Source organism: Chiloscyllium punctatum, chromosome 5, assembly GCF_047496795.1.
Source record: "Chiloscyllium punctatum isolate Juve2018m chromosome 5, sChiPun1.3, whole genome shotgun sequence".
NCBI lineage: Eukaryota > Metazoa > Chordata > Chondrichthyes > Orectolobiformes > Hemiscylliidae > Chiloscyllium > Chiloscyllium punctatum.
The window spans coordinates 98,054,855-98,069,751 of NC_092743.1; the positions used below are offsets into that span (position 1 = coordinate 98,054,855).

At 55.3% G+C, this 14,897-nt stretch overlaps 1 protein-coding gene across 5 annotated transcripts in view; it reads left to right on the forward strand.

Moving 5' to 3' along the window:
• Positions 1-713: 713 nt before the first annotated feature.
• The window catches only part of slc66a2 (solute carrier family 66 member 2), a 53,773-nt gene continuing 39,589 nt past the window's right edge, over positions 714-14,897 (forward strand). For 3 of the 5 annotated variants that reach the window (XM_072570835.1, XM_072570832.1, XM_072570836.1), the window contains exons 1-2: positions 714-743; positions 14,378-14,813. In XM_072570835.1, the coding sequence (XP_072426936.1) occupies positions 14,605-14,813 (209 nt within the window). In that variant the 5' untranslated portion in view covers positions 714-743; positions 14,378-14,604. Of the gene's footprint in view, positions 744-8,009; positions 8,028-14,295; positions 14,814-14,897 lie in introns of those variants that run through there. The other 2 variants (XM_072570834.1, XM_072570833.1) reach the window with 2 other exon arrangements.

Below are 14,897 nucleotides of genomic sequence, written 5' to 3' on the forward strand. Positions count from 1 at the left end.
TGCAGCAATAAAAAAAACTGGATAAACTCAGCAGTTCTGGTAGTACCTCTGGAGAGAAAGCAAAGCAAAGATGTTGAGTCAGTGAGGAGAAAGATTCAATCTTCTTTCTTTTCACAGATGCTACCAGACCTGCTGAGTTTCTCAGGCGATTTCTGTTTTTGTTTCAGACCTTGAAAATCCATAGTTCTTCGTTTTAGTTTAGAATTGTCAGAGTTTTGTTTATATGATAATTTTATTTGTTATCATTTCTACTGGGTAACTTGCATAGCTTGTAAATCAATGCATATTTTTGTCTTTTGAGGGGAGTTTCGGAGAAATACATTTTTGTACTGTGTACTGGCCGATTGCCATTGCGCCCACTTCAGTTTCTGGCTGCAAATAAAATACATTGCAGAAAATAGTTTCTGAATTGATTACAAAGCGTTTCAGTAGGATTGGATCAGCCTACGTTAATGTTTTTTGTTTGTTGTATACTTGCGTAATATATCCCCACAATCAGGGGATTCATAATATTGATAGTAATATAAACACACATCAATGACCGTGTTCAGAAACATTATGAGACTCCCCAGGGAGCATGTGAAGCGAGATTGCCCACCCTCCTCCTCCTGCTGCAGCAGTCCCTCTGTCAGGGTGAATGACCTGCGGAGGGCGCTAAGACCCAGCTCCATCAGGGACGGACACCACGGGAGAGCGCATGCGCAGTAGGGAGACTGGCCTGTCCGGGAGAGAGATGGGAATCGGTGAGTGTGACACTGGAGAGAGGGAGATGATGGAGATTGATGATGGAGGAGGGGGAGAAGTTGTGGGAAAAGATGGATGGGGGTTGGTGGGGGCAAAGGATGGGACGGGGGGGAAGATTGGGAGGGGGTGGGGAAAATGGGCAGGGGATGGGAGGAGGGGGAAAGGTGGGGGGGGGTGTGGGGGAAAGGTGGGGGGGGTGAGGGGGAAAGGTGGGGGGGGGGTGAGGGGGAAAGGAGGGGGTGAAGGGGAAAGGTGGGGGGGTGAGGGGGAAAGGTGGGGGGGTGAGGGGGAAAGGTGGGGGGGTGAGGGGGAAAGGTGGGGGGGTGAGGGGGAAAGGTGGGGGGGTGAGGGGGAAAGGTGGAGGAGTGAGGGGGAAAGGTGGGGGGGTGAAGGGGAAAGGTGGGGGGGTGAGGGGGAAGGGGGGGTGAGGGGGAAAGGTGGGGGGTGAGGGGGAAAGGGGGGGTGAGGGGAAAGGGGGGGGGTGAGGGGGAAAGGTGGGGGGGGTGAGGGGGAAAGGTGGGGGGGGTGAGGGGGAAAGGTGGGGGGGGTGAGGGGGAAAGGTGGGGGGGGGGGGGGGGAAAAGTTGGGGGGGGTGAGGGGGAAAGGTGGGGGGGGGTGAGGGGGAAAGGTGGGGGGGTGAGGGGGAAAGGTGGGGGGGTGAGGGGGAAAGGGGGGGTGAGGGGGAAAGGTGGGGGGGTGATGGGGAAAGGTGGGGGGGCGGCGAGAGGGGAATGGCGGGGGGGCGAATGGCGGGGGGGCGAATGGCTGGGGGGGGGGATGGGGGGGGAATGGCTGGGGGGGGAATGGCGGGGGGGGAATGGCGGGGGGGATGGGGGGGAATGGCTGGGGGGGGGAATGGCGGGGGGGGAATGGCGGGGGGGATGGGGGGGAATGGCGGGGGGGGGGATGGGGGATGGGGGATGGGGGGGAATGGCGGGGGGGATGGGGGATGGGGGATGGGGGGGGATGGGGGGGGATGGCGGGGGGGGGGATGGGGGATGGGGGGGGGAATGGCGGGGGGGGGGATGGGGGATGGGGGGGGAATGGCGGGGGGGGTGGGGGATGGGGGATGGGGGATGGGGGGGGGAATGGCGGGGGGGGGTGGGGGATGGGGGATGGGGGGATGGGGGGGGAATGGCGGGGGGGGGGGTGGGGGATGGGGGATGGGGGGGGAATGGCGGGGGGGGGTGGGGGATGGGGGATGGGGGGGGAATGGCGGGGGGGGTGGGGGATGGGGGATGGGGGGGGGAATGGCGGGGGGGGTGGGGGATGGGGGATGGGGGGGGAATGGCGGGGGGGGTGGGGGATGGGGGATGGGGGATGGGGGGGGGAATGGCGGGGGGGGTGGGGGGATGGGGGATGGGGGATGGGGGGGGGAATGGCGGGGGGGGTGGGGGATGGGGGATGGGGGATGGGGGGGGAATGGCGGGGGGGGATGGGGGGGAATGGCGGGGGGGGATGGGGGGGGAATGGCGGGGGGGGATGGGGGGGAATGGCGGGGGGGGTGGGGGGATGGGGGATGGGGGATGGGGGGGGAATGGCGGGGGGGGGGGATGGGGGATGGGGGGGGGAAATGGCGGGGGGGGGGGATGGGGGATGGGGGGGGAAATGGCGGGGGGGGGGGATGGGGGGGGAAATGGCGGGGGGGATGGGGGGGAATGGCGGGGGATGGGGGTGGAATGGCGGGGGGGGGGATGGGGGGGAATGGCGGGGGGGGGGGGGGATGGGGATGGGGGGGAATGGCAGTGGGGGGGGAATGGCAGGGGGGGGGGGAATGGCGGGGGGGGGGATGGGGGATGGGGGGGAATGGCGGGGGGGGATGGGGGGGAATGGCGGGGGGGGATGGGGGATGGGTGGGGGATGGGGGGGGAATGGGGGGGGGAATGGGGGGGGAATGGGGGGGGGGGGATGGGTGGGGGAATGGGGGGGGGGATGGGGGGGGGGAATGGGGGGGGGGAAATGGGGGGGGGGGGATGGGGGGGGGAATGGGGGGGGGGAATGGGGGGGAATGGGGAGGGGGATGGGGGGGGGAATGGGGGGGGGAATGGGGAGGGGGATGGGGGGGGGAATGGGGGGGGGAATGGGGGGGGATGGGGGGGGAATGGGGAGGGGGATGGGGGGGAATGGGGAGGGGGATGGGGAGGGGGATGGGGGGGGGGATGGGGGATGGGGGGGGAATGGCGGGGGATGGGGGGGGAATGGGGGGGGGATGGGGGATGGGGGGGAATGGCGGGGGAATGGCGGGGGATGGGGGGGGAATGGCGGGGGAATGGCGGGGGATGGGGGGGGAATGGCGGGGGGGGGATGAGGGATGGGGGGGGGAATGGCGGGGGGGATGGGGGATGGGGGGGGAATGGCTGGGGGGGGGGATGGGGGATGGGGGGGATGGGGGATGGGGGGAATGGCGGGGGGGGGGGATGGGGGATGGGGGGAATGGCGGGGGGGGGGATGGGGGATGGGGGGGGAATGGCGGGGGGGGGATGGGGGGATGGGGGGGAATGGCGGGGGGGGTGGGGAATGGCGGGGGGGGGATGGGGGATGGGGGGGAATGGCGGGGGGGGTGGGGAATGGCGGGGGGGGGATGGGGGATGGGGGGGAATGGCGGGGGGGGGTGGGGAATGGCGGGGGGGGAATGGCGGGGGGGGGGGGGGAATGGCGGGGGGGGGGTGGGGAATGGCGGGGGGGGGTGGGGAATGGCGGAGGGGGGAATGGCGGGGGGGGTGGGGAATGGCGGGGGTGGGGAATGGCGGGGGGGGAATGGCGGGGGGGGGATGGGGGATGGGGGGGGAATGGCGGGGGGGGATGGGGGATGGGGGGGGAATGGCGGGGGGGGGGATGGGGGATGGGGGGGGGAATGGCGGGGGGGGGATGGGGGATGGGGGGGAATGGCGGGGGGGGAATGGCGGGGGGGGATGGGGGATGGGGGGGGAATGGCGGGGGGGGAATGGCGGGGGGGGGGTGGGGAATGGCGGGGGGGGGAATGGCGGGTGGGGGATGGGGGGGGAATGGCGGGGGGGGGATGGGGGATGGGGGGGGGAATGGCGGGGGGGGGATGGGGGATTGGGGGGGAATGGCGGGGGGGGGATGGGGGATTGGGGGGGAATGGCGGGGGGGGGATGGGGGATGGGGGGGGAATGGCGGGGGGGGGATGGGGGATGGGGGGGGAATGGCGGGGGGGGGATGGGGGAAGGGGGGGGAATGGCGGGGGGGGAAGGGGGGGGAATGGCGGGGGGGGAAGGGGGGGGATGGGGGATGGGGGGGGATTGGCGGGGGGGGGAATGGGGGATGGGGGGGGGATTGGCGGGGGGGGGAATGGGGGATGGGGGGGGGATTGGCGGGGGGGGGAATGGGGGATGGGGGGGGGATTGGCGGGGGGGGGGAATGGGGGATGGGGGGGGGATTGGCGGGGGGGGGAATGGGGGATGGGGGGGGGAATGGCGGGGGGGATGGGGGATGGGGGGGGGAATGGCGGGGGGGGGGATGGGGGATGGGGGGGGAATGGCGGGGGGGGGGATGGGGGATGGGGGGGGAATGGCGGGGGGGGGGGGATGGGGGATGGGGGGGGAATGGCGGGGGGGGATGGGGATGGGGGGGGAATGGCGGCGGGGGGGATGGGGGATGGGGGGGGAATGGCGGGGGGGGAAGGGGGGGAATGGCGGGGGGGGGATGGGGGATGGGGGGGGAATGGCGGGGGGGTGATGGGTGATGGGGGATGGGGGGGGAATGGCGGGGGGGGATGGGGGGGGAATGGCGGGGGGGGGATGGGGGATGGGGGGGAATGGCGGGGGGGGGAATGGGGGATGGGGGGGGAATGGCGGGGGGGGGAATGGGGGATGGGGGGGGAATGGCGGGGGGGGGGATGGGGGATGGGGGGGGAATGGCGGGGGGGGGGATGGGGGATGGGGGGGGAATGGCGGGGGGGGATGGGGGATGGGGGGGGAATGGCGGCGGGGGGGGGATGGGGGATGGGGGGGGAATGGCGGGGTGGGGGGGGGGATGGGTGATGGGGGGGGAATGGCGGGGGGGGATGGGGGATGGGGGGGGGAATGGCGCGGGGGGGGGGGATGGGGGGGGGAATGGCGGGGGGGGATGGAGGATGGGGGGGGAATGGCGGGGGGGGGGAATGGCTGGGGGTGGGATGGGGGATGGGGGGGGAATGGCGGGGGGTGGGGGATGGGAGATTGGGGGGGGAATGGCGGGCGGGGGATGGGGGATGGGGGGGAATGGCGGGGGGGGAATGGCGGGAGGGGGTGGGATGGGGGATGGGGGGGGAATGGCGGGGGGGGGAATGGCGGGGGGGGAATGGCGGGGGGGGGTGGGATGGGGGATGGGGGGGGAATGGCGGGGGGGGATGGGGGATGGGGGGGGAATGGCGGGGGGGGGATGGGGGTTGGGGGGGAATGGCGGGGGGGGTCGGGGGGGGTCGAGGGGGGGAATGGCGGGGGGTGGCGAATGGCGGGGGGGGGAATGGTGGGGATGGGGGGGGTGAAATGGCAGGGGGGGGGGAATGGCGGGGGGGGCGAATGGCGGGGGGGGGGAATGGCGGGGGGGGCGAATGGCGGGGGGGGGGATGTGGGGGGGGGATGTGGGGGGGGGGAATGGCGGGGGGGGATGTGGGGGGGGGGGAATGGCGGGGGGGGATGGGGGGGGGAATGGCGGGGGTGGGGGATGGGGAGGGGTGGGGGGTGGGGGATGGGGAGGGGTGGGGGGGGGGGAATGGTGGGGATGGGGGGGGGGAAATGGCGGGGGGGGGAATGGTGGGGGGGGGGAATGGTGGGGATGGGGGGGGAATGGCGGGGGGGGGAATGGTGGGGATGGGGGGGGTAATGGCGGGGGGGGAATGGCGGGGATGGGGGGGGGAATGGCGGGAGGGGGGAATGGCGGGGGGGGGAAATGGCGGGGGGGAATGGTGGGGATGGGGGGGGAATGGCGGGGATGGGGGGGGGGAATGGCGGGGGGGGAATGGTGGGGATGGGGGGGGAATGGCGGGGATGGGGGGGGGAATGGCGGGGGGGGAATGGCGGGGATGGGCGGGGGAATGGCGGGAGGGGGGAATGGCGGGGGGGGATGGGGGGGAATGACGGGGTGGGGATGGGGGGGAAATGGCGGGGGGGGGCGGGGGGGGATGGCGGCGGGGGGGGAATGGCGGGGGGGGGATGGGGGGGGAATGGCTGGGGGGGGAATGGCGGGGGGGGCAAATGGGGGGGTGAATGTGGGGGGGGGGCGAGGGGGGGAATGGCGGGGGGGGGGAATGGCGGGGCGGGGCGAGGGGGGGAATGGTGGGGTGGGGGGAAGCTGGGGTGGTTGAGGGGGAAAGGCTGGGGGGGCGTGGGGTGGTTGAGGGGAAAAGGCTGGGGGGGCGTGGGGTGGTTGAGGGGGAAAGGCTGGGGGGGCGTGGGGTGGTTGAGGGGGAAAGGCTGGGGGGGCGTGGGGTGGTTGAGGGGGAAAGGCTGGGGGGGCGTGGGGTGGTTGAGGGGGAAAGGCTGGGGGGGCGTGGGGTGGTTGAGAGGGAAAGGCTGGGGGGACGTGGGGTAGGTTGGGGTGCCATGAGGTGGAAAGCTTGGGGAGGCGTGGGGTGGTTTGGGGCATGGGGGGTTGAGGGGGGTTGAGGGGGGTAGGTTGGGGTGCCATGAGGTGGAAAGCTTGGGGATGGGGGGTTGAGGGGGGTAGGTTGGGGATGGGGGGTTGAGGATGAAAGGTTGTTGGGGTTGAGGTGGGTGGGGGGAAAGATTGGGGGTGTGTGAGGGAGGTGGGGGGAAGATTTAGGGGGGGGTGTGGGGGAGAAAGGTTTGGGGGGGAATATGAGGGGGAAAGGTTGGGGGGGGTTAGAGGGGGAAAGGTTGGGGGGGGTGGCGTGAGGGGTGAGGAGGTCCTGAGAGATACAGGAGGGCTGTGGAGGCTGGATGATTTATGGGGAAATGGTACCATTGTGGTAATGACACTGGAATAATCATCCAGACGCCCAAGCTAATGCTGTTGGGGCCTTGGTTTGAATCTCACCATGGCAGTTGGTGTGCAATTTAAATGAAGTTCATCAATCTGGAACTAAAAGCTAGCCTCAATGATGATGGCCATTAAACTATCGTCAATTGTGTAAACACCTGAAATTTAGGGAAGGAATCTCCGATCTGGTCCAGGAAGTATAACAATTGCACCGTCTGACCTTGAAGTCATGAAATACCACAACAGAACAATACAATGAATTGAATTGGTATTGTCTTGTTAACTTAATAAAACATCAGAATTGCTTCACAGGGGTGATCATCTAACAAACTTGATACTGAGTTTTCATTGTTCTGATAGTGAATTACTTTTAGCATTTTTGTTTAAATTAGTGGAATTGCAGGTAGATATGATAGTGAAGAAGGCATTTGGTATGCTTTCCTTTATTGGTATTGAGAGTATTGAATAGAGGAGTTGGGAGGTCATGTTGCGGCTGTAACAGGACATTGGTTAGGGCACTTTTGGAATATTGCGTGCAATTCTGGTCTCCTTCCTTTTGGAAGGATGTAGTGAAACTTGAAAGGGTTCAGAAAAGATTTATAAGGATGTTGCCAGGGTTGGAGGATTTGAACTATGGGGAGATGCTGAATAGGCTGGGGCTGTTTTCCTTGGAAGCTGCTGAGTGGCCTTACAGAGGTTTATAAAAGCATGAAGGAGCATGGATAGGATAAATAGACAAAGTCTTTTCCCTGGGTTGGGGGAATCCAGAAGTAGAAGGCATAAGTTTAGGGTGAGAGGGGGAGAAAAGTATAAAAGAGACCTAAGGGACAACCTTTTTAATGCAAAGGGTAGTGTGTATATAGAATGAGCTGTCAGAGGGAGTGGTGGAGGCTGGTACAATTGCAGTATTTAAAAGGCATCTGGGTGGACATATGAATAGGAAGGGTTTAGAGGGATATGGGCCAAGTACTGGCAAATGGGACTATATTAGGTTAGGATATCTGATTGGCATGGACGAGTTGGACCGAATGGTCTGTTTCTGTGCTGTACATCTTTGTGACTATTTATTCTGGATTCTGTCAAAGCGAGTAGTTTACTCTTTGTTAAATGCTTTATCACTAAACTGTCAGTCCAAGTTACAGAAACTGTAAGCTTACTGGCAGCAACAACAATTTTTTTCTTTTTTCTTTCATGGGAACATTGTCATTGCCAGCAAGGCGAGCATTTATTGCCAATCCCTAGTTGCCCTTGAGCTGAGTGACTCCTAGACCAAATCCAGAGAGCAGTTAAACAATCAACCACATTACTGTAGGTCTGGAGTCACATGCAAGCCAGACCAGGTAAGCCTTTGTGAACCACGTGGGTTTTTAATGATGGTATGAATGTACAAATTAGGAGCAGATCATTTGACTCATTGAGGCTGCTCTGCTATTCAGTAAGATCACAGATGATCAGTTTGTGCCAAAAGTTCCACATTCTCATCTATCCATGATAACCTTCGATTCCTTTAGCAAATAAGAATATCAACAATGATTTAATTGTCACCAATGCTGAGACTTTCTTTTTATTTAAAAAAAAATCCCACTGCCATGAACCCAAACCCTCAGAGCATTAGTTAAGGCCTCTGGACTGTTAGTTCAGGGTCACTGTGGCAATGACTCCCCCAATAGTGCCATTTGTCAAGGGTTATCAAATAAAATGTGACAGCAAGCCTTGTAAGATAGTCAAACAAGTGACCTTGGTCAAAGATTTTTTTAAAGTAAGGAGGAAGTGAAATGTAAAGAAGTTGGAGAGATTCAGGAGGGAAATACAGTGTTTAAGATCCAAGTAGCTGAAGACATGACTACCACTGAAGGAATGATGAAAGTCAGTGATCCTCAAGAGACCAGAAGTGAGGGGAGTTGAGAGATTTTGGACAAGTTACAAGGCTGGAGGGGATTAGACTGTGAAGAGCAATGAATGGAGTGATGTTTAGAGTCCTAGAGATGTACAGCATGGAAACAGACCCTTCAGTCCAACCCATCCATGCTGACCAGATATCCCAACCCAAACTAGTCCCATCTGCCAGCTCCTGGCCCATATCTCTCCAAACCCTTCCAAATGCCTTTAAATGTTGCAATTGTACCAGCCTCCACCACATCCTCTGGCAGCTCATTCCATACATGTACCAGATTTGAATTTGAAAATTTTAACCTTGTCAGAAAGGGAGCCATTGTAGCTCTGCAGGCATGATAGATAAAGACTGGAGCTGGAAAAAACACAGTAGGTCGCAGCATCAGAGGAGTTGACATTTCAGGTAGGAACGTTGACTTCCCCTTCTCTGCTGCTTGACCTGCTGTGCTTTTTCCAGCTCCATTCTTCATCCACTCTGGCTCTCCAGCATCTGCAGTCTTCACTATATCCAGGGAACATGCATGATGAACAAATGGGATCTGATGTAAGTTAGGATATGAGCAGCAGAGTTTGGATGAAATGAGGTACTTTTGTATATGGCTCTTAGTGACCATTTGATGTATATGGGATATCTGACAGTATCATAGAACCATTGCATTACAGAAAAATGTAATTGACCTATCATGTCTGCATGATATCTGTCTAAAATAGTTTTCTTAAAATGTCCATGATCGTTCTACCAAAAGGTATTGCCCTTCATATCCACGTTGAACATTACCTATCAACTATCCATCCAGTCCATCAACTTGTTAGTGTTCTTTTGAAGTTCTACACTGTTTTCAAGTTTTGTATCATCTGCAAACATGTCACCTCTGTACCAAGATCTAGATCAATCATATATCTCTGGAAAAGCAAGGATCCCAGTTTGAACCCTAAGTTGATAATGCTAACATTCCTCCAGACAGGAAAATATTACAATGATAACCTGAAACCCAATAGGGTTTTCTATTTGCTATTGTAGAATAAGGTATTGTCTCTTCCCAGTTAAGTTGGATTCACTCAGGAAAGACTGTGGAATGAATCTGTAGCTCAGAAGCAGTAGTGGGAATGGGTATGACCTGACCATGACCAGGAGAATATTCCTGCCACTCAGCCAATTTTGAATCAGTGTTGTTACTGTTTTTATTCCATGAGCTATAATTATTATCACAAGTCTGTTGTATGGCACTGTATTGAATGACTTTTGTAAGACCATATGCACCACATCGGGTTCAATTCCCGCCTCAGGCGACTGACTGTGTGGAGTTTGCACGTTCTCCCCGTGTCTGCGTGGGTTTCCTCCGGGTGCTCCGGTTTCCTCCCACAGTCCAAAGATGTGCAGGTCAGGTGAATTGGCCATGCTAAATTGCCTGTAGTGTTAGGTAAGGGGTAAATGTAGATGTAGGGGTATGGGTGGGTTACGCTTCGGCGGGGCGGTGTGGACTTGTTGGGCCGAAGGGCCTGTTTCCACATTGTAAGTAATCTAAATCTAAATCTAAATCTAAATCTAAATCGCATTATCCTAATCAACCCTTACTGTTACACACCAGAAGTTAGTTAAGCATGATTTACCTTAAGAAATCCTGGCTGATTGTTTCTAATTCACCCATATTTATTCATGGCATCATTTAATTCTATCTTGATTTACTATTCTAAAGGTTTCCCCACCAGTGAAGTTAAACTGACTGGTCTGTAGTTGCTGGGCTTTTCATTATGACCTTTTCTCAACAAGGGTTTTTATAGTAGCACCACCCCAAGTCCAGGGAAGACCAAACATTATGGTCAGTACTTCTACAGTTTCCATTCTCACTACCTTTGGTATCTATCCTTGGATATCTGTTATAAGAACATGTAAAGCATGGGTGATATGGGAACGTGGTTTCAGTGGTAAAGTGTGGTGCATAAGAACAAGGACCATGAAGCGCTCAGCGAAATGTGCAACTTTTGAGATGTGAGTGATATTGATTACATGAGATCTGCAGCTTGTGATCGAACTTTAATGATTCTACCAACATTTAGATCTTGGCTTTTGTTAGATATTATAAAAAATGAGACTATCATTCTGCCACTGATATGAGGGCTGAATTTAACAATATGAACTTGGGTGCTTGGCTTGTCCACCATCAAGGAGACAAATGAAATGAGTACTTAGTGTCATAGAGATGTATTGCATGGAAATAGACCATTTGATCCATCTCATCCATGCTGACCAGAGATCCTAAATTAATCTAGTCCCATTTGTCAGTACTTGGACCATATTCCTCTAAACCCTTCCTATTCATGAACCCATCCAAGTGCTATTGTACCAGCCTCCACCACTTCTTTGGGCAGCTCATTTCACCACCCTTTGCATGAAAAAGTTGCCCATTAGGTCCCTTGTATATCTTCCCCCTCTCACCCTAAACCTATGCCCTCTAGTTCTGGACTCCCCTAACTCAGGGACAAGACCTTGTCCGATTTAACCTATCCATGCCCCTCATGATTTTATAAACCTCTATAAGGTCACTCCTCAGCCTTCAACGCTCCAGGGAAAACAGCCCCGGCCTATTCAGCCTCTCCCTATGGCTCGAACTCTCCAACCCTGGTAACATCCTTGTAAATATTTTCTGAACCCGTTCAAGTTTCACAACTTGTTTCAAAATGGATTGACAATGTTGAACTCTGGATATTTTAACTAGTTTGTCTTGGCACCTTTTTAAAAATACCTTGGTGCGGTCATCATTAGTATTTGTCTGGCACTCTATCCCTTTTACAGAATATGAAAGGATATGAAAATGTGGTGCAGGAGTTTTGCATATGTCAATTTATTGAAACTGATGATGGCCATGGTTTTGATTATAATCAGAATCAGCCATTAAAGACTATAGTGCCCTGGAGTACACTGGTACAATTGATCCATTCTGCATGTGTGTAGCCAAAGTCAATGACTTTGCAAATTCACTGTTTGCCTTAAAGTGAATTGGATAAATGATAAAATATGTACAAGGAGTATTGAAGTGACAAAATCATTAATGTAAAACTATGCAACCAAAACATTCAGTCCAAACCAATGACATATATTGTCCTATGAACTATTTTCCTCAAAATGTAAAGGCTTGTTCCTATCATATCCAGCATATCTTCATATCATGCCCTCCACTTAGCATTAATTCCTTCACTGGCCCTCAAAGGTCAGCAAGTCGGCCTTTGTGTGGAGCCGCAGAAAATGAGGGAGATACTAAATGCGTTTTTTGCATCAGTGTTTACTGTGGAAAAGGATATGGAAGATATAGACTGTAGGGAAATAGATAGTGACATCTTGCAAAATGTCCATATTACAGAGGAGGAAGTGCTGGATGTCTTGAAACGCATAAAAGTGGATAAATCGCCCAGGACCTGATCAGGTGTACCCTAGAACTCTGTGGGAACGTAGAGAAGTGATTGCTATGCTTGCTTCTTGCTGAGATTATATCATTGATAGTCACAGGTGAGGTGCCGGAAGACTGGATGTTGGCTAACGTGGTGTCACTGTTTAAGAAGAGTGGTAAGGACAAGCCAGGGAACTATAGACCAGTGAGCCTGACGTCAGTGGTGGGCAAGTTGTTGGAGGGGATCCTGAGGGACAGGATGTACCTGTATTTGGAAAGGCAAGGACTGATTAGGGATAGTCAACATGGCTTTGTGCATGGGAAATCATGTCTCACAAACCTGATTTGAGTTTTTTGAGGAAGTAACAAAGAGGATTGATGAGGGCAGAGCGGTAGATGTGATCTACATGGGCTTCAGTAAGGCATTTGGCAAGGTTCCCCATGGGAGACTGATTAGCAAGGTTAGATCTCACGGAATACAGGGAGAACTAACTGTTTGGATACAGAGCTGGCTCAAAGGTAGAAGACAGAGAGTGGTGGTGGAGGGTTGTTTTTCAGACTGGAGGCCTGTGACCAGTGGAGTACCACAAGGATCGGTGCTGGGTCCTCTACTTTTTGTCATTTACATAAATGATTTGGATGCGAGCATAAGAGGTACAGTTAGTAAGTTTGCAGATTACACCAAAATTGGAGGTATAGTGGACAGCGAAGAAGGTTACCTCAGATTACAACAGGAACTAGACCAGATGGGTCAATGGGCTGAGAAGTGGCAGATGGAGTTTAATTTAGATAAATGCGAGGTGCTGCATTTTGGGAAAGCAAATCTTAGCAGGACTTATACACTTAATGGTAAGGTCCTCGGGAGTGTTGCTGAACAAAGAGACTTTGGAGTGCAGGTTCATAGCTCCTTGAAAGTGGAGTCGCAGGTAAATAGGATAGTGAAGAAGGTGTTTGGTATGCTTTCGTTTATTGGTCAGAGTATTGAGTACAGGAGTTGAGAGGTCATGTTGCGGCTGTACAGGACATTGGTTAGGCCACTGTTTGAATATTATGTGCAATTCTGGTCTCCTTCCTATCAGAAAGATGTTGTGAAACTTGAATGGGTTCAGAAAAGGTTTACAAGTATATTGCCAAGGTTGGAGGATTTGAGCTACAGGGAGAGGCTGAACAGGCTGGGGCTGTTTTCCCTGGAGCATCGGAGGCTGAGGGGTGACCGTATAGAGGTTTACAAAATTATGAGGGGCATGGATAGGGTAAATAGGCAAAGTCTTTTCCCTGGGGTCGGGGAGTCCAGAACTAGAGGGCATAGGTTTAGGGTGAGAGGGGAAAGATATAAAAGAGACCTACAGGGCAATGTTTTCACGCAGAAGGTGGTACATGTATAGGATGAGCTACCAGAGGAAGTTGTGGAGGCTGGTACAATTGCAACATTTAAGAGGCATTTGGATGGGTATATGAATAGGAAGGGTTTGGAGGGTTATGGGCCTGGTGCTGGCAGGAGGGACTAGGTTGGCATGGGATATCTGGTCGGCATCGACGGGTTGGACTGAAGGGTCTGTTTCCACACTGTACATCTCTATGACTCTATGAATATCACCCCATTTGACTGTCCAGGTGTGAAGGATGTGGCTGTTCAACCTAATCCAAGGTTCCATGTTGACTAGGAATCTGAAACTCAGCACGATTTTCTATTTGCTGTTATAGTATGGAATATTGTCTCTTCCCAGTTAAGGTAGACTCACGGAGGAAAGATTGTGGAATTGATGTGTAGCTTGGAAGCAGTGGTGGGAATGGTATGACATGACCATAAGCAGGGGTAGCAATTATGTTTTGACCTCTGCTAGTGGCGTTGCTGAAGATGAAAGTTAATTTAAAGCTTGAATAAAGTCACCGTCTTACCAGGTGTTGGGGGAATAATAGTTATACATTTGTGTACCACCTTATTTACATATTATGGTTTCCTTCCGCCCATCATTCTTGAGTCAGTGTTCTCTGGAAAGTTAGAATGTTTTCACTGAGTATTAGTGCAAGATAAGAACAGGTAGCACAGCACGGAATGAGAAACGTACTCCACAATATCAGGACTTATGGCTTCCTATAACATTCTTATCTCGCAGTCTATATACTTTTATTGTGTTGGGGTGTGGAGAGAGGGTGAAGCAGGAATGATAAATTAACTTCTTGTCGGATCATTTCTCTGCTGTACGTGTGTCCCTCGAACTTGTGTGAAATGCCTTATTTTGCAGCTTCGTATATCTATTAGTGAGGAGACATCACGTGGACCCCTTGCAATCAATTAAAAAATTTCTTCACTTTCTTTCCGTCTTAGGTGGGATTAAATGATGCACTTAATTAAAAAAAATGAAAGAGGAAGAGAGACGAGCGCATTTCAATTTATTTTTACGTTTCAGTTGTCGGCGTGGCATTGAGGAAATCCGGATGTTTGGGTGACATCAGCAGAGCTGGGACGGGCACTCCACTGCTCACATTTCATTCCACCAACTACAGCGCAGTTTCAAGCCGCTTCCAGGACCTCTTGCACAGCAATGCAGCAGGCGGCTGAAGCTGGCGGCTTTGGTGACTGAGGAGGCCAAACGTTCCTCTTGGCCGCCTGGCCGGGATTTATTTTTCCACGAACATGGAAGAGGGTCTGAGCTCCCTTAAGCAGTTCGCCCTCCCTGTCGGCAAACTGGCTTCTTGGATTGCAGCGGTGGCAATGATGTTTGGTGGAGTAGTGCCCTACATTCCTCAATACAGGGATATCAAGCGCACACAGAATGCAGAGGGGTTCTCCATCTACGTTTGCTTGGTGTTGCTTGTGGCCAATATATTGAGGATATTATTTTGGTAAGTCCGCTTTCCATTTGTAACGAACCTTTAGCTAATTTCCGATCATGCTGGGCGAACTGGTTTAACCAAATACTTTCGAAC